Source organism: Salmo salar, chromosome 20 (genome assembly GCF_965601325.2).
Source record: "Salmo salar chromosome 20, fSalSal1, whole genome shotgun sequence".
Lineage (NCBI taxonomy): Eukaryota > Metazoa > Chordata > Actinopteri > Salmoniformes > Salmonidae > Salmo > Salmo salar.
In genome coordinates, this window is record NC_138310.1 from 25,022,058 (window position 1) to 25,044,358 (window position 22,301).

At 40.2% G+C, this 22,301-nt stretch overlaps 1 protein-coding gene across 1 annotated transcript in view; it reads right to left on the reverse strand.

Moving 5' to 3' along the window:
* Nucleotides 1–21,460, reverse strand: part of LOC106579835 (inositol polyphosphate-5-phosphatase A) — a 47,347-nt gene extending 25,887 nt beyond the window's left edge. Inside the window, exons 1-2 of the mRNA XM_014160092.3 lie at nt 21,028–21,460; nt 78–119 (exon numbers count right to left, since the gene is read on the reverse strand). Of these exons, the coding sequence (XP_014015567.1) occupies nt 78–119; nt 21,028–21,087 (102 nt within the window). The 5' untranslated portion in view covers nt 21,088–21,460. The remainder of the gene's footprint in view (nt 1–77; nt 120–21,027) is intronic.
* Between the last annotated feature and the right edge of the window lie 841 nt (nt 21,461–22,301).

The window sequence follows — 22,301 nt, forward strand, 5'->3', positions numbered from 1 at the left end:
AAGGAAGAGTCACAGAGATATTTGTTTTACTTGAGGTACCATTCTATAGTGGACACCTGAGAGGGATCCAAACTCACCCCAAAGAATTCTCGCATCCAGTCACTCTCAATCTCACCCACCTGTTGGTTTAAAAACAAACATTTTAAATTCACACATGGTTTCTACCACTTAGCCTACAGTCAAATATAATAACTGAACAGTTGAGACATACAACACAAAGGGCATAAACATAATGGTTTAAATGAGATCCCGGAAATTATGTCAACCCAGGTGTACCAATCAACCTGACCAGGCACCTTTCCTCTCCACTGACCATGTTTAATAATATATTAGCATTTGACAGTGGAGGATATAAAACATGCATAAAGGTGGATAAACACAACACTACACAGGCTTGTCAAACATTTCGGTGGGAAATACAGTGAGGTTTATGCAGACACCCACCATGATTGACCAAACAGGTAAGATTATATGTTGAACACTTAACGAATGCAATACACAATGTTAATGTGAGATTAAACTAGCTATTTGTCCTTCCATTTTGTTTAACATTTTAAAGTAAAGTCCCCATATTTAGTGACCCTATTAGATTTGTTTTATTCAATTCAGTCTGGTATGAGAACAGTAGCCCCTATGTGCAAAAGCAGGGTGTATGAGGAAAGCTGAGTATCTTGTCATGACTTTAAATAGCTAATTTACTATATGTATTTCATTTTTTTTATATGTTGTCTGATTTTTGTGCTTTGGATTTAGTTTATAGGTCTATGTAATAAGTAATTTCAATGTTATATAATTTCAAAGTAGTTATTGTCCATGTTTCATATTAGTTCACTGTTTGCTGTTCTAAGTTAAATCCTTTTAACTTTGGAGAGACCATTACACTCTCATGGCCATTGTTTATTTGTGGTTCTCACCTCTGCCTTTGTCTCCAAAGTGTTACTATTTGCAATGTGTGTGTGTGTGCTTCACACCTTCTATGCGAGTCAAATCAAATCAAATTGTATATGTTGCATGCGCTGAATACATGTGTAGACCTTACATTTTAAATGCTTACAAGCCCTTAACCAACAATACAGTTAAGAAAAACGTGTTAAGAAATGATTTACTAAAATAAACTGAAGTAAAAAATTTATAACAAAAATAGAAAAATAACAATTAAGGGGCAACTATAAAATAACAGTAGCGAGGCTATATACAGGGGGTACTGGTACAGAGTCAATGTGCGGGGGCACTGGTTAGGCGAGGTAATTGAGCTAATGTGTACTGTTAGGTAGAGGTAAAGTGACTATGCATGGGTAATAAGCAGACTGTAGCAGCAGCATAAAAATGGGGGTGGGGGGACAATGCAAATAGTCTGGGTAGCTATTTGATTAGTTGTTCAGGAGTCCTATGGCTTGGGGGTAGAAGATGTTAAGAAGCCTTTTCAACCTAGACTTCGTTCTCTGGTACCGCTTGCCATGAAATAGCAGAGAACAGTCTATGACTAGGGTGGCTGGAGTCTTTGGCAATTTTTTGGCCAACCTCTGACACGGCCTGGTATAGAGGTCCTGGATGGCAGGAAGCTTGGCCCCCGTGATATACTGGGCCGTACGCACTACCCTCTGTAGTGTCTTGCGGTCGGAGGCCGAGCAGTTGCCATACCAGGCGGTGACGCAACCAGTCTGGATGCTCTTGATGGTGCAGCTGTATAACTTTTTGAGGATCTGAGGACCTATGCCAAATCTCCTGAGGGGGAATAGGTATTGTCATGGCCTCTTCACGACTGTCTTGGTGTTTGAACCATGATAGTTTGTTGGTGATGTGGACACCAAGGAACTTGAAGCTCTCATCCTGCTCCACTAAAGCCCCCTTCCTGCTCCACTAAAGCCCCGTTGATGAGAATGGGGGTGTGCTCATTCCTCCTTTTCCTGTGGTCGACAATCATCTCCTTGTCTTGATCACATTGAGGGAGAGGTTGTTATCCTGGCACCACACTGCCAGGTCTCTGACCTCCCCTATAGGCTGTCTCATCGTTGTCTGTGATCAGGTTGTGTCGTCAGCAAACTTAATGATGGTGTTGGAGTCGTGCTTGGCCATACAGTCATGGGTGAACAGGAAGTACAGAAGGGGACTGAACACGCATCCCTGAGGGGCCTCTGTGTTGAGGATCAGCGGGGCAGATGTCGTTACCTACCCTTACCACCTGGGGGCGACCCGTCAGGAAGTCCAGGATCCAGTTAGAGGGAGGTGTTTAGTTCCAGGGTCCTTAGTTTAGTGATGCGCTTTGAGTCCTGGTAATCCGTCTGGCCCTGCGGCCTTGTGAATGTTGACTTGTTTAAAGGTCTTACTCACATCGGCTACGGAGAGCGTGATCACACAGTCGTCCAGAGCAGCTGATGCTCTCATGCATGCTCAGTGTTGTTGGCCTCGAAGCAAGCATAGAAGGCATTTAGCTTGTCTGGTAGGCTTGTGCGACTGGGCAGCTCGCGGCTGTGCTTCCCTTTGTAGTCCATAATAGTTTGCAAGCCCTGCCACATCCGACAAGCATCGGAGCCGGTGTAGTACGATTCAATCTTAGTCCTGTATTGATGCTTTGCCTGTTTGATGGTTCGTCGGCGGGCATAGCGGGATTTCTTATAAGCGTCCCGCTCCCTTTAGCTCAGTGTGGATGTTGCCTGTAATCCATGGCTTCTGGTTGGGGTATGTACGTATGGTCACTGTGGGAACAACCTCATTGATGCACTTATTGATGAAGTCAGTGACTGATGTGGTGTACTCAATGCCATCGGAAGAATATCGGAACATATTCTAGTCTGTGCTAGAAAAACAGTCCTGTAGCTTAACATCTGCGTCATCTGACCACTTCCTTATTGAGCGAGTCACTGGTACTTCCTGCTTTTGTTTTTACTTGTAAGCAGGAATCAGGAGGATAGTTGTGGTCAGATTTGCCAAATGGACCGAAAACCCAGCCAGCTGTATGTTATCTATGTCATCGTTCGGCCACGACTCAGTGAAACATAAGATATTACAGTTTTTAATGTCCCGTTGGTAGGATAGTCTTGATCGGAGCTCATCCATTTTGTTATCCAATGACTGCACTTTGGCTAATAGGACTGATGGTAGAGGGGGATTACTCACTCGCCGTCAGATCCTTACAAGGCACCCCGACCTACGTCCCCGATATCTCCGTCTCTTCTTCATGCGAATGACGGGGATTTGGGCCTTGTCGGGTGTCTGAAGTAAATCCTCCACGTCCGACTCGTTAAAAAAAATAATCTTCGTCCAGTATGAGGTGAGTAATCGCTATCCTGATATCCAGAAGCTCTTTTCTGTCATAAGAGACAGTGGCAGAAACATTATGTACAAAATAAGTTACAAATAACGTGAAAAAAACACACAAAAGCACAATTGGTTAGGAGCCCATAAAACACCAACCATCTCCTCCGGCACCATCATCACTCACTGTACAGATAAAGTTTAGGCTTGGTGTTTTTACTTCACAGTAATGTCATTTTGTAAATTTTGTCAACTGTAATTCTGTGTGTCAATCACCCCGTCTGATGGTTCTACATCCACTTTTCATAGACCTCTTGAAAAAGAAAATCGGTGTTTGTGGCACCATTCGTCCTAACAGAATCGGTTTCCCCAAGACCAAGGTAAAAGACATGACAAAGACAGCAGAGAGGGGGACCATACATTGGCTCAAGACTAACAAGCTGCTTTTTGTGAAATGGAAGGACACTAGGAAAGTAACCATGCTCAACACAGCATAAGGCATTCAATAACAACCATGTCTCAAGGAGGGTGAAAAATGAAGAATGTCCCCATTCCTGTTTCTATGAAGGACTACAATACCAGCATGGGGGATGTCGACCTATCTGATGCTCTGATAGGCTACTACCAGGTCCTCCACAAGACCAGGAAGAGGTATGACTTTTTTTTGACGACTTTGTGGACATTGCTACAGTAAATGCTTTCATTCTCCACAAGTAGATGGCCAAAGCAAAAGGTCAAAACCCTCTCTCCCAGTTGGCCTTCCGAGAGCAGCTGGTGTTGGAAATGGCTGAATTGGGGGACCATAGCAACCATCACAAGACCCCCCACTCAAGGTGAGCGCCACTATCCAACACACATGCCAAAAGAGAAAAGGAAGAACTGAAAACACATGGGGGGGGGGGGGGGGGGGGGTGAAATGACAGATCTTCTGTCCGAAATGCCAGTTTGCTTTTTGTTTCCTGGCAGAGAGGGACTGCTTCAAAGACTATCACCACATGCACAAGCTAAGTTGAAAGTGAAATATAATCGTCTACACCTGGGATGTAAAACGAACACGAATGCCATTTGTAAATAGTTCAGCTTATTTCTATATTTGCACCTTTTTTAGTGAAGGACACGTGTGTAACCAAGTTTGTGTTTGATAAAACATGTTTATATATTTTTTTTATGTCTCTGTTGCTTTTATATTGTTTTTGTTAACAGTTCATTTGTATGTGGGACCAATACATTGGATATGCCTAGGTTAAACATTCAGGCACTTTGAAGGTTGAAAAAAACTATTGGATATCCCCTGTATGTCCCCCGACACCACCACAATGTTTGAGAGAGGTTGATATGGTAGAAATTGTTTTTATACTGAACTAATAGCATTTAGGGATTGCAAATATGTAACAGCACTGTAATTATCTAATTTACAGACATTTGCCACGTTGGAAAGGTTTAGGGACACCACTTACTATAACACCTGCCCATTTCTAGTTAAGTCTATCAATCCCATTTTTCTTCTGATATTGTTCACATGTTGTGGAAGCCATCTGATGTGTTTCCAGCTCTGGGCATCAATAATTCACTTATAGCTTGTCAATGAAAGATTACTTTTAAAATAAAATAACTTATTTTGTGTGTGCTTGATCTTGTGTATTCTGAACTATGTAACTCCTATATTCTTATAATTTCCTCAATCTCCCAGATCGTGTCTTTCCAAATATACCAAGTATCAGCATGTCATGAAATTACACATGAATAGCAGTTATTTTTGGGTATGTCTATTTAGGCGGAAATCAACCTTTTGCAATTGCATCTAAGAGGTTAATGACTGTTCTTCAATTAAACATTTCCAGGGAAACCCTGTGAGCAACTGAGTATCCAGAGTACTGTGGGTGTTTGTTTCTCCCAGCAATGCCAGACCAGAATACAGATGGTGTTGTCTTTTCCAGGGCCAGCCTGATCCAGGCCAATCTGCCAGAGTAGTAGCAGCACCACACTGGCTTTGCATAGGGCATTTGCATGGCTGAATGACAGCTGCTGCCCACCGTACCCAGGCTATGAGACCTGACAGGAGGGGTGCTCATCCATAATACAGGTGTCTGACTGAAGAAGGCCAACTGCATGTGTCCTCATGCTTCATGGGACAGTATTGTCTTTGTCCAGCGAAACTCATCCAAAAACACATAATGGTTAGGTCTAAAACAGATGCTGAGATGCAATTTTAATCGCAAAGCTTTTTATTGAAGGTTTGGTGTCTGAAAGAACATTTCATTACAGTGCTGTATTTCCATTTTCTTCAGTTTCTTAGGGTAGAACATTTGATACAGACACAGCAAGATGTAACAAGGTAAAAATACAAAATCATGAAAACCCACCCAAAGATCATGTGAAATGACGAACAAAAGGAACCAAGGCACTCTAGTAAACCTCTCTGATATTGATCTGAAGTCCTTTCAAAGTAACAGAAAAAATTTGCTAAAGAAAGTGAAACTTTCCCTATTCTGATCCAAACACCATGGCAACCCAAATTCATTGACACAATGCTCTTTAAAAAGGTAGAGAACACCAAGATAAATGTATGTCCATCTAGGGTTGCACATTTCGGGGAATATTCGGAGGTGGAAACTTTCCATGGGAATTAACGGGAATATATGGGAATTAATATTAATACCATTTAAAATGTAGATGTTTTTTGCATTGGATATATTTACCATATCATATGGAGACAGAAACATAAACATTTTCATAAGTAGACAATTGCAAATGATGAAACCCTTCCAATAGAAAAAAATAAAAATTGTTACGAATTTAACTTTATTAAAATGAGTTGACTGTTCACATGGGATGATTTCACTGAACAAGAAATGAAAAGGAATACTGAATGATACCCAATGATCCATCGCATCTCCCAAAAACATTTTCAAAATACATCTGTAAAACAATAGTCTAGAAACTAAAGCTTTGGTTGCCTTCCTCTCAGGCTTCCATGTCTTCTCCCTGGACCTCATCAATGTCTACCTCTTGAACATCAGACTCTGAGGCCTCATCTTCACTGTCACTTTCCAACCTTATTGAAGATGGCTAGTTGTCAGGCTCAAAAAGCCTCAAATTTGCCCAGATGGCCACCAATTTTTCAACCCTTGTATTGGTCAGCCTGTTGCATGCTTTGGTGTGTGCATGTTCCCAAACAAGGACCAGTTACGCTCTGAGGTGGCTGATGTTGGTGGGATTTGGAGGATGATGAAGGCAACAGGGGAAAGAGCCTCAGATCCAAAGTCCCTTCCACCAGGTGGCTGATGAGATATGTTGGCACGACTGCCATATTGCATCTCCATCCCAAAGCCCTTGCTTGGAAGTGTACCTCGCCAGACTGCAAAGAACCTTGCCCTCATCCAGACCAAGGTGGCAAGACACGATAGTGATGACACCATAGGCCTTGTTGATCTCTGCACCAGACAGGATGCTCTTGCCAGCACACTTGGGGTCCAACATGTACGCTGCGTCGTGTATGGGCTTCAGGCAGAAGTCTTCACGCTTTTTCATGTATTTCAGAACTGCAGTTTCCTCTGCTTGGAGCAACAGTGAAGTGGGCAGGGCAGTACAGTTTCTTCTCTTACATCTGCAAGCAGATTCTGAACATCAGACAGGATGGCATTGTCTCCCTCAATCCGTGCAATGGCTACTGCTATAGGTTTTAGGAGTTTCAGGCTGCTTACCACTCTCCCAAAATACATCATCCAGAAGGATCCTCTTGATGGGGCTGTCCATATCGGCAGACTGTGATAAGGCCATTTCTTGGAGAGACTCCTTCCCCTCCAGGAGAATGTCAAACATGATGACAACACCACCCCAATGGGTGTTGCTGGGCAGCTTCAATGTGGTGCTCTTATTCTTCTCACTTTGCTTGGTGAGGTAGATTGCTGCTATAACTTCATGACCCTTCACATACCTAACCATTTCCTTGGCTCTCTTGTAGTGTATCCATTGTTTTCAGTGCCATGATGTCCTTGAGGAGCAGATTCAATGCATGAGCTGCACAGCTAATGGGTGTGATGTGAGGGTAGGACTCCTCCACTTTAGACCAAGCAGCCTTCATGTTCTCAGCATTGTCTGTCACCAGTGGAAATACTTTCTGTGGTCCAAGGTCATTGACTGCCTTCAGCTCATCTGCAATGTAGAGACCAGTGTGTCTGTTGTCCCGTGTCTGTGCGCTTGTAGAATACTGGTTGAGCAGTAGAGATGATGTAGTTAATTATTCCTTGCCCAAACATTCGACCACCCATCAGAGATGATTGCAATACAGTCTGCTTTCTCAATGATTTGCCTGACCTTCACTTGAACTCTGAACTCTGCATACAGCAAATGAGTATATAAAGCATGTCTGATTGGAGGGGTGTATGCTGGGTGACAAACATTCAGAAATACACATTGCCTGTGAGCATCAGCGGTAAACCAGTTGCATACACAGCTCGAGCAAGACATTCATCAGCATTTCTCTGACTATGTTCCTCCATTGAGTCAAAGTGCTATCGATAAGGTGTCTGATTCATAATTTTCACCTCAAATAGAAGTAGAAGGAATTTTGTCAGAGGTTGCTTGTTGTGAGTGCTGAGGGAACTTTATGCACTTGGCCAGATGGTTCTGCATCTTTGTTGCATTCTTCACATATTATATGATTTGGCACAGTATTTGCAAATGTACACAGCTTTTCCCTCAACATTAGCTGCAGTGAAATGTCTCCCCACATCAGATAGCGCCCGTGGCATTTTCCTGTAAAGATTAGAAGAAAAAAAAAAAGAGTAAAAAAAAAACAAATACAATTCCATGTACAGACAAATAGTTAAGCAGTTATACTAAACAACTCCTTTTGTAAGATAAATGTTTTAAAACGAAACATGATTGGAAACAGGTGAATTAACACTCCTCAGTTAGCAGGCTCAAGCAAGCTAAAACCCACATGGTAGCAAAATCTAACCATCAGAAATTGTTAACAAGTTAGACATGATTTAAACACACTTTGCTGTAGGTTACTATTTACTAGTTAACAAAAAATCATGTATGTCATAAAATATATTTACCCCACCCAGTATGGTAATCAAAACTTACCAGAAAGCATGTAGTCCTTGGCTAAGACAGTGTAGTAATGGCCTCAATAGCATCTCATTAGTGTGTAAGATCTTGTGCATCAGCTGTACATGTGATGGAAGAGTGCACTGCACATGTGATGGAAGAATGCACTGTGCATGCAGAGGGTTGCAATTCCATTGAATTGGGGATAGTTTAACCAAAATATGCCACAAGACCTAGAATTGCCTTATGTGTATCTCACAAAAAAAAGGTTCACTGTTATAAGCTAACTTTTTTGATGAATTTAAGCAAAATTCACCAAATTCTAGGACTTAACTTCCCATGGAAGATTTACAGAAATTTACCGGAAAGTTTCCGACCCTATGTCCATCTAACATTGACTGTTTTTCTGACCAGGGTAATTATATTATTTCCATTGCTATGACCTTAACTGTATACTGTGCCAACAGGATATGCTTGCTGACGGAGGCAACACCAGGCATGTTTAATAGCAAAAACCTGTAATTGAGACTGACCCATCATCCATGTCCTGTACAACCATCAATCTCTGCTTCATCATGCCCTCTAAAGAAAAGTCAGCCTACATAAAAATTATTCTAAACCTAGAGGAGATTTACACTGTTCTCCTCAACAACAAAATGTCCTTTCATTTCATGGCCTGGTGACTTTCATGTGCATTGATTTGATCTAGATGTACACGTTAGCCCTAACAAACCTTGATTTCCAGGCCAGACCCCTCACTTTTTTCCTTCATGTGAACAGGCCCTAAAAAGTGAGGCCAGTCAATGGGATCTAACATGTTTTCAACAGTGCCATACACGGCAACCGGAAACATGGTCCTGAGCCAAATTTCCATGAGTGTAAGTTGCCCCCTCCCCCTCAGTCACAATGACAGCCAAGACCCTTTTTCCCAAAAATCACAGTCCAAAACTAAAGACTAACGAACTGGAGTTTATCAGAGCACAACCACCTAAAGTAGGGCTAGAGTGATTCCTCACAAAACCCAGAAAAAAAAGACCAAGATTTGAGATTTTCATATAATACAATCCATAGAATAGTCTTTTGAGGAAGGATTGGTGACATATATTTGACATTTGCATCTAAAAGCAGAATTGCGAAATAATTTATCAAAGTTGGCGGGTCGTTTCAGCAAGTCATGACACCCACCAGCTCAGATTGTTATGAAATCGTTTCTGTAGTTGGGTCTCCCGAGTGGCGCAGCGGTCTAAGGCACTGCATCTCAGTACTACAGACACCCTGGTTCGAATCCAGGCTGTATCACAGCGTTGTCTGGGTTTGACTGGTGTAGGCCGTCATTGTAAGAAATTGTTTTGAACTGACTTGCCAAGTTAAATAAAAGGTTAAATATATTTTTTAAGTAGTTAGAAAACGATAAGATTAGAATTCCTGCAACATTATTTTGTTCAAATATAATTTACTCTGACAAATTAAGCTAATTGATTGCATCCAAATTGGCCATTTTAATTCAGATGATTCATCTAATATTCAATAAATAAAGAACATCTGATTTGGACCAAAACAAATTCTAAAAATGAGTAAGACACGAGGAATCCAAAGAAATGGTCAACCACAGACCCCCCACACCAATCCCAACCCAACAATGAGTATACAGTATCAGTTCTCAATGTCTGACAAGAAGTATGGAGCTGCAGCTCTGAGTATTGTTTCTTCATCCTATGTAATGTATTTTCACCCTCCAGTTCAGAGAAATGTGTAATTGAAGTTGTTAGGTTAATGTCCCATCCTACATCCTGATATTACCAGGTTCTGACCACTAGATTAACCTCTCTTGGGTATGTGGGACGTGACCGTCCCACCTGCGGGACACACTATTCAACAGCCAGTGAAATAGCAGGGCGGCAAATTCAAAACAACAAAAATCTCATAATTCAAATTTCTCAAACATATATTACATTTACGTCATTTAGCAGACGTAAGACGTAAGCGACTTACAGATTGGTGCATTCACCTTATGATATCCAGTGGAACGACCACTTTACAATAGTACATCTATATCTTTTTTTTTTTGTGGGGGGGGGGGGGTTAGAAGGATTATATCCCATTTTAAAGATAAGATTCTCGTTAATCCAACCACATTGTCCGATTTGAAAAAGGCTTTACGGCGAAAGCATAGCATTAGATTATGTTAGCACATCACCTTGACAAGAAAAACCACACAGCCATTTTCCAAGCAAGGAGAGGCGTCACAAAAACCAGAAATACTGCTAAAATTAATCACTAACCTTTGATGATCTTCATCAGATGGCACTCATAGGACTTCATGTTACACAATACATGTATGTTTTGCTCGATAAAGTTCATATTTATATTTTTTAAAAAAACATTTTACATTGGCGTGTAATGTTCAGAAATGTTTTGCCTCCCAAAACTTCCGGTGAATGAGCACATCAATTTTACAGAAATACTCATCATAATCGTTGATAAAATATTAAACTGTTATTCAAAGAATTATAGATACACCTCTCCTTAATGCAACCGCTGTGTCAGATTTCAACAAAAACTTTACAGCGAAAGCACACTTTGCATTAATCTGAGTACAGCGTTCAGACATGAAAACAAACCCGCCATTTTGTGGAGTCAATAAAACTCTGAAATAATATTATAAATATTCACTTACCATTGATGATCTTCATCAGAATGCACTCCCAGGAATCCCAGGTCCACAATAAATGTTTGTTTTGTTCGATAAAGTCCATAATTTATGTCCAAATACCTCCTTTTTGTTCACTCGTTCAGTCCACTACTCCAAATGCAGGAAGCGCGCAAAAATGTCACGACGAAAAGTCAAAAAAAGTTATATTTACGTTCGTAGAAATATGTCAAAAGATATACAGCATCAATCTATAGGATGTTTTTAACATAAATCTTCAGTAATATTCCAACCGGACAATTCCAATGTATTCAGAAAAGAAAAGGAACACAGCTCACACTCACGTGAGTGCGCACCTCTGAGCTCATGTCATTCTCTCACTCATCTGACTCCAGGCCCTCTCGTTCGCTCAATATTCACAGTAAAAGCCTGAAACAATGTTCTAAAGACTGTTGACATCTAGCGGAAGCCTTAGGAAGTGCAAAATGAACCCTAAGTCACTGTGTAGGCAATAGGCAATCACTTGAAAAAAATACAACCCTCAGATTTCCAACTTCCTGGTTGGATTTTTCTCAGGTTTTTGCCTGCCATATGAGTTCTGTTATACTCACAGACATCATTCAAACAGTTTTAGGAACTTCAGAGTGTTTTCTATCCAAATCTACTAATAATATGCATATCCTACCTTCTGAGCCTGAGTAGCAGGCAGTTTAATTTGGGCACGCCTTCAATCTGGACATGAAAATACTGCCCCCTACAGAAGTTAATTTTTTTTAAGAATCTCTCAATGTTAAAGGGATAGTTAAACCAAATTACTAAATTACCTAAATGAGTTTCCAGTCTATTGAAAAGGTATGACAGCAACCCATGCTTTGGTTTTGTTTCCCTGGCCACTGTTTCAAATGCTAACTTTTGAGCATTTGTGGCACAAATCCAATTCAAGTCAATGGAAACGCCAAATCATTTTGGCGTTTCATATACAAATCATCTATAAGTAACATTGTGTAACTCAATCTATTTTTTATACTTTAGGATGATTTGAACATGACGTGTGAAAATGCTAATATAGAGTACCAGTCAAAAGTTTGGACACACTTACTCAATCAAGGGTTTTCCTTTTAATTTTATTATTTTCTACATTGTAGAATAATATTAAAGACAAACTATGAAATAACACACATGGAATCATGTAGTAACCTTTCCTGTAGTAACCTTTCCTTTCGTGTGGCGGTCCTCATGACAGCCCGTTTCATCATAGCGCTTGATGGTTTTTGCGACTGCACATGAAGAAACATTCAAAGTTCTTGAAATGTTCCGCATTGACTGACCTTCATTTCTTAAAGTAATGATGGACTTTTGTTTGTCTTTGCTTATTTGAGCTGTTCTTGCCATAATATGGACTTGGTATTTAAAGCTATCTTCTGTATACCACCCCTACCTTGTCACAACACAACTGATTGGCTCAAACGCATTAAGAAGGAAATAAATTCAACAAATTAATTAACAAGGCACACCTGTTAATTGAAATGCATTCCAGGTGACTACCGCATGAAGCTGGTTGAGAGAATGCCAAGAGTGTGCAAAACTGGGTGGCTACTTTGAAGAATCTCAAATACAAAATATATTTTGATTTGTTTAACACTTTTTTGGTTACTACATGATTCCATGTGTTATTTCATCATTTTGATGTCTTTACTATTATTATACAATGTAGAAAATAGTAAAAATAAAGAAAAACCCTGGAATGAGTAGGTGTCCAAACTTTTGACTCGTACTATAGGTACCAATGACTTACATTGGATTTGTGCCACAAATGCTAAAAAGTTCGCATTTGAAACAATGACCAACAAAACCAAAGCATGGGTTGCTGTCATACTTTGTCAATAGACTGCTTACAGGGTAAGGAAACCATTGTCATTTTGTAATTTGGGTGAACTATTCTTTTAAAATTGGGAGGGGGGGAAATCTTCAAACTTTTCACCAAATAGCAGGAACTGCACAATCTAGTGGTCAGAAACGGGTAATATCAGGATGTAGGATGGGACATACAGCTAACAACTTCAATTACTAATTTCTCTGAACAAGGGGAAAAATAAAAAAAAAACATCACCAAATTCACTGAGAATACATTACATACAACAATACTCTGAGTCACAGCTCCCTACTACTTGTCAGACACAGAGAACTGATACTATATACTCATTGTTGGGGTGGGATTGGTATGGGGGGGTCCATGTGGCATTTGACCATTCCTCTGGATTCCGCATGTCTAACTCATTGTTAGAAAAGTTTGTTACAGGTACTATGTCAGGTACTATAATTATTGAATATTATATGAATCCTATCAATTTAAAATGGCCAATTTGGATGCAATCAATTAGCTTCATTTCTCGGAGATCAAATTATATTTCAACAAAATAATGTTGAGGGAATGCTCATTTGATCCGTTTCTAATAACAGAAAATATTTCAGAACAATCTGAGATGGTGGCTATCAATCCTCTTTCTTGTGCTTTTTGAAGTGGAAAGACCATGGCATATTTATGACATTTTGGCCTTACCCAGGCCTCCTTTAAAACTCCATAGTGTTCCATCTGTTGGTGTTACAAAGCAAACATTGGTGTCATATGAAGCTTTACCACTTTTTCTGTAATATGATAATGCTTTCACATAGGATTTATGGTATTTCACTTGTAAAACAAATTGGGCAATGTTTATATGACCTCCTTACAAACAGGCCCATTTTTACCACACTTTATAACTCCCATGAGCATGCCGGGAACGAATGGTATTAGTGGAGTGCAGATGTGGGTGGGCGTCTATTTTAATACATCTATTGAGAATACACACCATCAAAAATAAATCCATTAATTTCTTTAGGCAAGTCCAAAGAAACATTATAAGACTAATAAAATGTGTTTTCAAAAGAATAGAATGGCATGTTTAGAGTTTAATGATGTTACTGGTCTGTGCAGACTATATGGCTGCAGCATGGAATCAATAGTTATTTTGTTAATTAAACAGACAAGACACACTTAGGCTACCCTAATCACAGTCAACACACTCATATTATATACTAGGTTAAGAATATAATGAAATATAACTAAAATACACATTATATTTTTACCACACAACTTGCGTCATGGCAACCGCTGTCATATAAAAAAGTTATATTTTGAAAATAGAGCCAAAGGCATGCTCATGCTTTTGATCCACATTTCATATCTTTCTTACCCTCACTCTGCTTTGTTAGGGAGCAGGTGTAGGGTCTAACATTGAGAGTATCTTCATAATGATACTGATAGAGTGCTATTATTTTCTATATTGAAGCACTGAAGTCTCGTGTTCATATTTCACAACCTCCGCAGGCTTGTGGAGTTGCCCAAACGCGACCCAGCAAAATAAGACCTACACTTGATTTAGGCTACATTATTACATGCTAAATGTTTATGATCAGTGATAGATGTGCAAACAAATTGATGAGCTACACAACTTCCTCTTATTTGCCCCGCCATAGACTTAACCAAATATACTGACAGAGATTCAGTGAAACAAAATCACATTGATTGATTAAGACACGTCACAGGGTTTTGGTCAGGAGTAGGCCTCGGCTACTAAGTGACTGGTGTGAAGAGAAAAATAATCCACTTGTTGAACTACATAACATGCTGGCAACATTTTCTGACCAATGCTAATAAATGAGCCAATGAGCTTGTGAAAGGCCAAAATGTCATAAATATGCCAACTTTGATCAATTACTTCGCAATTATGCTTTTAGATATAATTGTGTTAACAATCCTTCCTCCAAAGGACTATTCTACTGATTACATTTCGCGAAAATCCCCAAAATAGCCTTTTTGTTGTCCTGGGTTTCATGAGGAATCACTCTCTACTCATATATTATATTGATTCCTTCCTATTATTTCCACACACACAAAGTATCATATCATCAAGGCAACCGTCTCCATGATCTCAAATCACAATACACACCTTGTGACTAATAAGGCTGGGGCAGTGGTGTTTCCAGTAGCCTATCACTATCAGTGTTTACCTATCTGTAAGATCATACAGATAGGTAAATGTATATATTACAGGTAATCATGACAACAAGGGTTCCTGGTGCCTACAAGCAGAGTATGTGAATAAAATCTTCCAGCATAGTAGCCTAGCTCTAGATCATGACCCAACATCAGATTCAGCATGGCCCCCACTGGCCATTAAATCTAATTTTATGTCACATGCGCCGAATACAACAGGTGTAGACATTACAGTAAAATGCGTACTTACAAGCCCCTAACCAACAATGCAGTTTTAAGGAAATACCAAAAAAAACTAAAATAATTGGTGTTGGAGTAATATGTACATGTAGGTAGAGTTATGAAAGTGACTGTGCATAGTAGCAGCAGCGTAAAAGAGGGGGGAATGCAAATAGTCTGGGTAGCCATTTGATTAGCTGTTCAGGAGTCTTATGGCGTGAGGGTAGAAGCTGTTCAGAAGCCTCTTGGACCTAGACTTTGCGCTCCGGTACCGCTTGCCGTGCGGTAGCAGAGAGAACAGTCAACGACTAGGGTGGCTGGAGTCTGACAATTTTTAGGGCCTTCCTCTGACACTGCCTGGTATAGAGGTCCTGGATGGCAGGAAGCTTGGCCCCGGTGATGTACTGGGCCGTACACACTACACTCTGTAGTGCCCTGTGTCCGAAGGCCGAGCAGTAGCCATACCAGGCAGTGATGCAACAGGTCAGGATGCTCTTGATGGTGTAGCTGTAAAATATTTTGAGGATCTGAGGACCCATGCCAAATCTTTTCAGTCTCCTGAGGGGGAATAGGTTTTGTCGTACCCTCTTCACGATTGTCTTGGAGTGCTTGGACCATGTTAGTTTGTTGGGGATGTGGACACCAAGGAACTTGAAGCTCTCAACCTGCTCCACTACAGCCCCGTCGATGAGAATGGGGGTGTGCTCAGTGCTCCTTTTCCTGTAGTCCACAATCATCTCCTTTGTCTTGATCACGTTGAGGGAGAGGTTGTTATCCTGGCACCACACTGCCAGATCTCTGACCACCTCCCTATAGGCTGTCTCATCATTGTCGGTGATCAGGCCTACCATTGTTGTGTCATCAGCAAACTTAATGATAGTGTTGGAGTCATGCCTGACCATGCAGTCATGAGTGAACATGGAGTACAGGAGGGGACTGAGCACACACACCTGAGGGGCCCCTGTGTTGAGGATCAGCGTGTGGATGTGTTGTTACCTACCCTTACCACCTGGGGGCATCCCGTCAGGAAGTCCAGGATCCAGTTGCAGAGGGAGGTGTTTAGTCCCAGGATCCTTAGCTTAGTGATTAGCTTTGAGGGCACTATGTTGTTGAACACTGAGCTGTAGTCAATTAATAGAATTCTCACATCGGTGTTCCTTTTGTCCAGGTGTGAAAGGGCAGTGTGGAGTGCAATAGAGATTGCATCATGTGTGGATCTGTTGGTGCGGTATGCAAATTGGAGTGGGTCTAGGGTTTCTGGGATAATGGTGTTGATGTGAGCAATGACCAGCCTTTCAAAGCATTTCATGGCTACAGACGTAAGTGCCACGGGTCGGTAGTCATTTAGGCAGGTTACCTTAGTGTTCCCACCACTAGTCTCTTGAAATATTTGGCCAGATTTAGTGGAAAATATGAATTAGTTCAAAGAAAGTAAAATTTTGTGCAAACATTTTAGCCTCACAGTGTTTGTCACAGCCTTCCTCAGAATGAAAGGAAATAAGTAAATTCACAATAAATGTTGTCTAGGGAAAAGAGGTAATTGCTTTAGGCTACTGCACAGTGTGCATAATGCGAGTTGCTATTATGCAATATAATTACTTCAAGTGACACTCAAGTCTGGGCAATTCCATGCTGACCATAATCATAGTCTACATTTCAGTCTATACATGTGTAAAATACTTATGTAGTAACACTGTAGGCCTACTCTGGTACCAGCATTGTTTTGATATGTTGTTACACAGTAATAGCAGGTGTTAGGCCCAAGTTATTGAAACAATATGCTATAGGCATACAAATCTAACTGCCAACATTGTAGCCTCGGTTTACAAATTATATCAAATCACTGGCTTCTGCAGTAGTTGAAGCAGAGGGAGCTTGGTGACTGATAAAAAGTTGTGCACTGCACTTTCGCTGCAATAACTTAAAACGGACAAGTTCACTATTTTACAACTTGATGGTAGATGGTTCCTCAGCCTGAAAATAGTCTATGGGCCAGGAGTAAAGGCAATCCATGGTTCAGTTCCTTAAACATCCATTACAAAGTTCAGCTAACCTTTGCCACCGCTAGCTAAAAATAAATGGAAGTGATGGGGCATGTGAGCAAGTCATTCCCCCCCCCAATTACATAGTCCTCTGTAGCTCAGTTGGTAGAGCATGGATAGGGGAATATGAGACAGTGGAACCCACCCATACGAAAATGGGGGGAAAAAGTTGCTTTGGATAAAAGCATCTGCTAAATGTCATGTTGTAATGTCCAAAACAACTGAAATCAACTCCATGTTTGATGTTTCTTAAGTCCGATGCAGACTTTAATCGCAATATCAAATCATCTCTGAGTAACAATGAAGTACCCTCCTGTGATTGTTTTCAATTAAAATGGTCAAACATTTGACTTGAACTAGACTTTATTCTACTGTGCTGTAATGTACTATGCTGAGCTCTACTGTGCTGTAATGTACTATACTGAGCTCTTCTGTGCTGTACTTTGATGTCCAAACTTGTGAAACATGGACGTCTTTGACTGGTTCATATTTGGTCTAATTCAAACCAACCAAATTTGGTTGTTTGGTGGCAGAGCTCATTAAAATAATAGCCAGTGTGTAGAATAATACCCAAATATGCATATTGCTGACACCATTGAAATATGTGCAGGCTTGTTAACAACTGGGCAATTCGATGGTAACGGAATGAGACTCCGATATTGCATATTTCTACCCATTTACGATACATCACCATGAAGAGAATGACATTTATATCCATAATTATGCATTTCTGTGTAGTACAGATCAGGGACCCATGAAGAAAATTCTGTTACCGCTGTTAACTCTGTTACTGGGTGTAAATCCACTTCACTTACTGTAGTTCAATAACCAAAATATATTTTTTTCAAACTCAAGGTGTCATTTCATAGCTGGCACCTTATTCTTTCTGCAGAGATCTTTGAATCTTAATTCAAAGCAGATATTTAAGGTTTTCGATAATCTGGTCACTAAACAAACTAAGGGAGATTTTACCGAAAAACTTTGCAACTGCACATTTCTTTAACCTGTTTGGGATAGGGGGCAGTATTTTCACGGCCGGATAAAAAACGTACCCGATTTAATCTGGTTACTACTCCTGCCCAGAAGCTAGAATATGCATACAATTAGTAGATTTGGATAGAAAACACTCTAAGGTTTCTAAAACTGTTTGAATGGTGTCTGTGAGTATAACAGAACTCATATGTCAGGCCAAAACCTGAGCAGATTCTATACGGGAAGTGCCCGGTCTGACCATTTCTTGTCCTTCTATAGCATCTCTATCGAAAATACAGCCTCTGTGCTGTAACGTGACATTTTCTAAGGCTTCCATTGGCTCTAGGAAGGCGCCAGAAAGTGGAATGATAGCTCTGCAGTCTCTGGGCAAAAAACAGCAGGGGTTTTGGTGAGTGGTCCTTCTGGGAACAATGACACTGAGGCGCTCGTGCACGAGACGACTCCATTTTTTTCTTTCAGTGTTTGAACGAATACATCGTCGCCTGGTTGGAACATTATCACTGTTTTACGAGAAAAATCGCATTGAAATCAATACATTTTAACAGCGTTTGACATGCTTCGAAGTACGGTAATGGAATATTTTGACATTTTTTGTCACGAAACGCGCCGGCGCGTCACCCTTCGGATAGTGACTTGAACGCACGAACAAAACAGAGCTATTTGGCTATAACTATGGCTTATTTCGAACCAAAACAACATTTGTTGTTGAAGTAGAAGTCGTGTGAGTGCATTCTGACGAAGAACAGCAAAGGTAATCCAATTTTTCTTATAGTAAATCTGAGTTTGGTGAGGGCCAAACTTGGTGGGTGTCAAATTAGCTAGCCGTGATGGCCGGGCTATCTACTCAGAATATTGCAAAATGTGCTTTCACCGAAAAGCTATTTTAAAATCTGACACCACGATTGCATAAAGGAGTTCTGTATCTATAATTCATAAAATAATTGTTTTTTTGTCACCGTTAATCGTGAGTAATTTAGTAAATTCACCGGAAGTTTGCAGTGGGTATGCTAGTTTTGAACAAAACATGCTAATGTAAAAAGTTGGTTTTTGATATAAATCTGAACTTGATTGAACAAAACATGCATGTACTGTATAACAATGTCCTAGGAGTGTCATCTGATGAAGATCATCAAAGGTTAGTGCTGCATTTAGCTGTGGTTTTTGTGACATATATGCTAGCTTGAAAAATGAGTGTGTGATTATTTCTGGCTGGATACTCTCCTGACAATCTAATGTTTTGCTTTCGCTGTAAAGCCTTTTTGAAATCGGACAATGTGGTTAGATAAAGGAGAGTCTTATCTTTCAAATGGTGTAAAATAGTCATATGTTTGAGAAATTTAAATTATAGCATTTTTAAGGTTTTTCGTATTTCGCGCCAGGCTCTACAATAGCGGAACGCCTGTCCATAAGAGGTTTTAAGTAAATGTCTTTTGTAAAATGTTCAGTGAAAATTGTTAAAAGTAGTTATTGTGCACTGAGCTATGTATGGTTTGTTAAACTTTTAAATGGTTTTTGTTTAGCATACATTTTAAGTGAAAAATCGGAGTCTCATTCCGTTACCATCGAATTGCCCAGTTGTTAACAAGCCTGCACATATTTCAATGGTGTCTGCAGCTCAGTGGATATTTAAGAGAAAATTCTCTGTTTTCAGTTATATGAAATGGTGCCAATATTGTACTTTATGATCATATTTGACAGTTATAAGAAAGGTGAAATCGTATAGTAAGTTGTTTATCATTTTATTATTACTGTACTTAGAACGCATTTGTCATTTCAAGCCCTATTGCCCCACTTTTGTTGAATGGGGGGGGGGGGGGGGGGGGGAGAAATCATGATTTTTCATAATTTCACAATATTTGTAGTGTGTGTACTATGTACTTGAGCTTGTGTCTTCAAAAGTGAGTACACCTCAGCAATGTATAAACAATTTTTACCAGGAAGGTGAGTTCCAGACTAGACCTTTCTAAAATGATGCAACATTGCCAGTTATTATTTATGGCCATGAAAAATAGTTACTATTTAGTCAGAAATCTAAATATTGCCCTATCAAAAACAGAACCATAGACTACAGCCCATAGACTACTTCCAGGGTGAGTCAAACATCAAGTTGTAAAAAAATATATAAAAGAAATAGTGAACTTCTCCTTTAAATGTGACGTTGTTGCACGCCATCAATTTCCTGTTTGATTTAAACTGTCTGGGACCCGTTGTTGCTTAATGGTTCTCTCCGCGGATCTGATGTGAGAACATGCACGCAACCTCAATAATCATGCCGCAAAAAAACTCGATAAATACGGGATGAGGATAACTAGGCAGAGGACTTGCAGTTGTATAGGCCGATCGAAGTAAATAACAAAACAATGTCGTCAGAAACCGCAATAAGTGTCCCAAGGCGCAGCTACAGCGCGTGAAGTGACTTCAAAGTTATGATCCACATATCGATTGAAAATAAACCATTTAGGCTACATAAATAAAATGGTTTTCATGATGAAAATGAATAGTCCAAGGAAGCCTGATGTTGAAAAATAACTCAATTTATATAGTGGATTGGATCGCATGCCAGATGACAGCCTGTGGGATTTGAATTTGTCTCCATTCGAATCTATGGAATGTTGTTACAGGCAGTAGAATTTGGTCTTGTACGGTTCTAGTGTTCTCTAGCAGATCTAACTGCTTACATAGGAATCTCGCTGTTCCACTGGAAAATTGGATAATCGCCATTCAAAATGACTTAAAACAGTATATAGTCAAGTAAACATGTGTGTAATACTTACATTGTCGAATAATGATCCAACATTTGCGGTGACAAGTAGGACGTCAGTGTACATTTCCATGATAACGATCGAATTCCAGAAATAGTCCGCCGGAAGAACTCCGTTAGACGCGATGGTCAAATCCTTTGCGTGTGTTACAAACAGCTTACTGATACCGTGCTGTATTGTATATGTCGCTGAAGAAGTCGGTCGTATAATTCATCTTGATCATTTGTTTCTGCTGTTTTTAACTTGCCCGCTTTTGGTTGATGGCGGGAGTCGTCCGTCGTCTTAACTCCTGCTCAAGGATAGACTTACCTTCCATGACTGCTGAGAAATAGCAGGACAGGATTTATATCGGTCTTCGTTGTAATTGGATTTATACCTGGAATCTGCTGCCTGCCCCAGAACATTTCCTTCTGCCCCGCGCGACCAGATCAAGCAGTCGTTGTCAATGTTGTGTCATGAACTTCGGAGCTCCGCCCACGGCACCCAGTTATTAAAGACACATTCCAACCATTTCTGAAAAACAATATCCCAGGTGTAAATAAAGTAATGTACACCCACTAGGGTAAAACAATGTGTTTTGAGTAAAAGTTTTTATTTTTATTTTAGACACGTGCAAACTTCATGGAGTAGTAGGCCATTGAAGGAGTTGTTGGTCTGATGGTGCCCTCAGTCTCATGTCATCCGTCTCCCGCTTGCTTGCATGAACTGATGGGTTAATGACAAATATCACTACGATGTGCACGCTTCAAATGGGGCAGAAGTTCGTGAGTTGTAATTCTGGATGACCAGATAGCTACCAACAATGACAAGAAACTGCCATGTGGGGAATCGCAAGTGACTCGTTTCAGGTAGTTATTGATACCATGTCTTCTTTTGACTGATTTCATGTCAATGCTAATTTGGCACAAATGCTAGGTAATCAACAACTGTAACTCTGTATTTGAAAGACAAGTGCTCATTGTGCAAATGTATCGGTTTTCAATAAACATCGGAGAAGAAATAGTTTACATGTTGTCAACAATCTAAGCCACCCGTCTGTCTTGCCCCATAGTTCGCACGCGTCACCACAGATACAACGAGACAGATATTTCACCAGATGTATAACTGAGAAATCCTGTTGGCGTTTCTACTCATTACCAAATATGGTGGTGAGAGGAAACTCAGTGGGAGAAGATGGAGTGAGGTGCTAATTTACTAATCGATTAAACATTTGATCTCAATACAGTTTTCTGTTTTGTAGATTTTACCCTTTGCGAAAGCTTTAAACAATTGCATTGTTTAGTAGT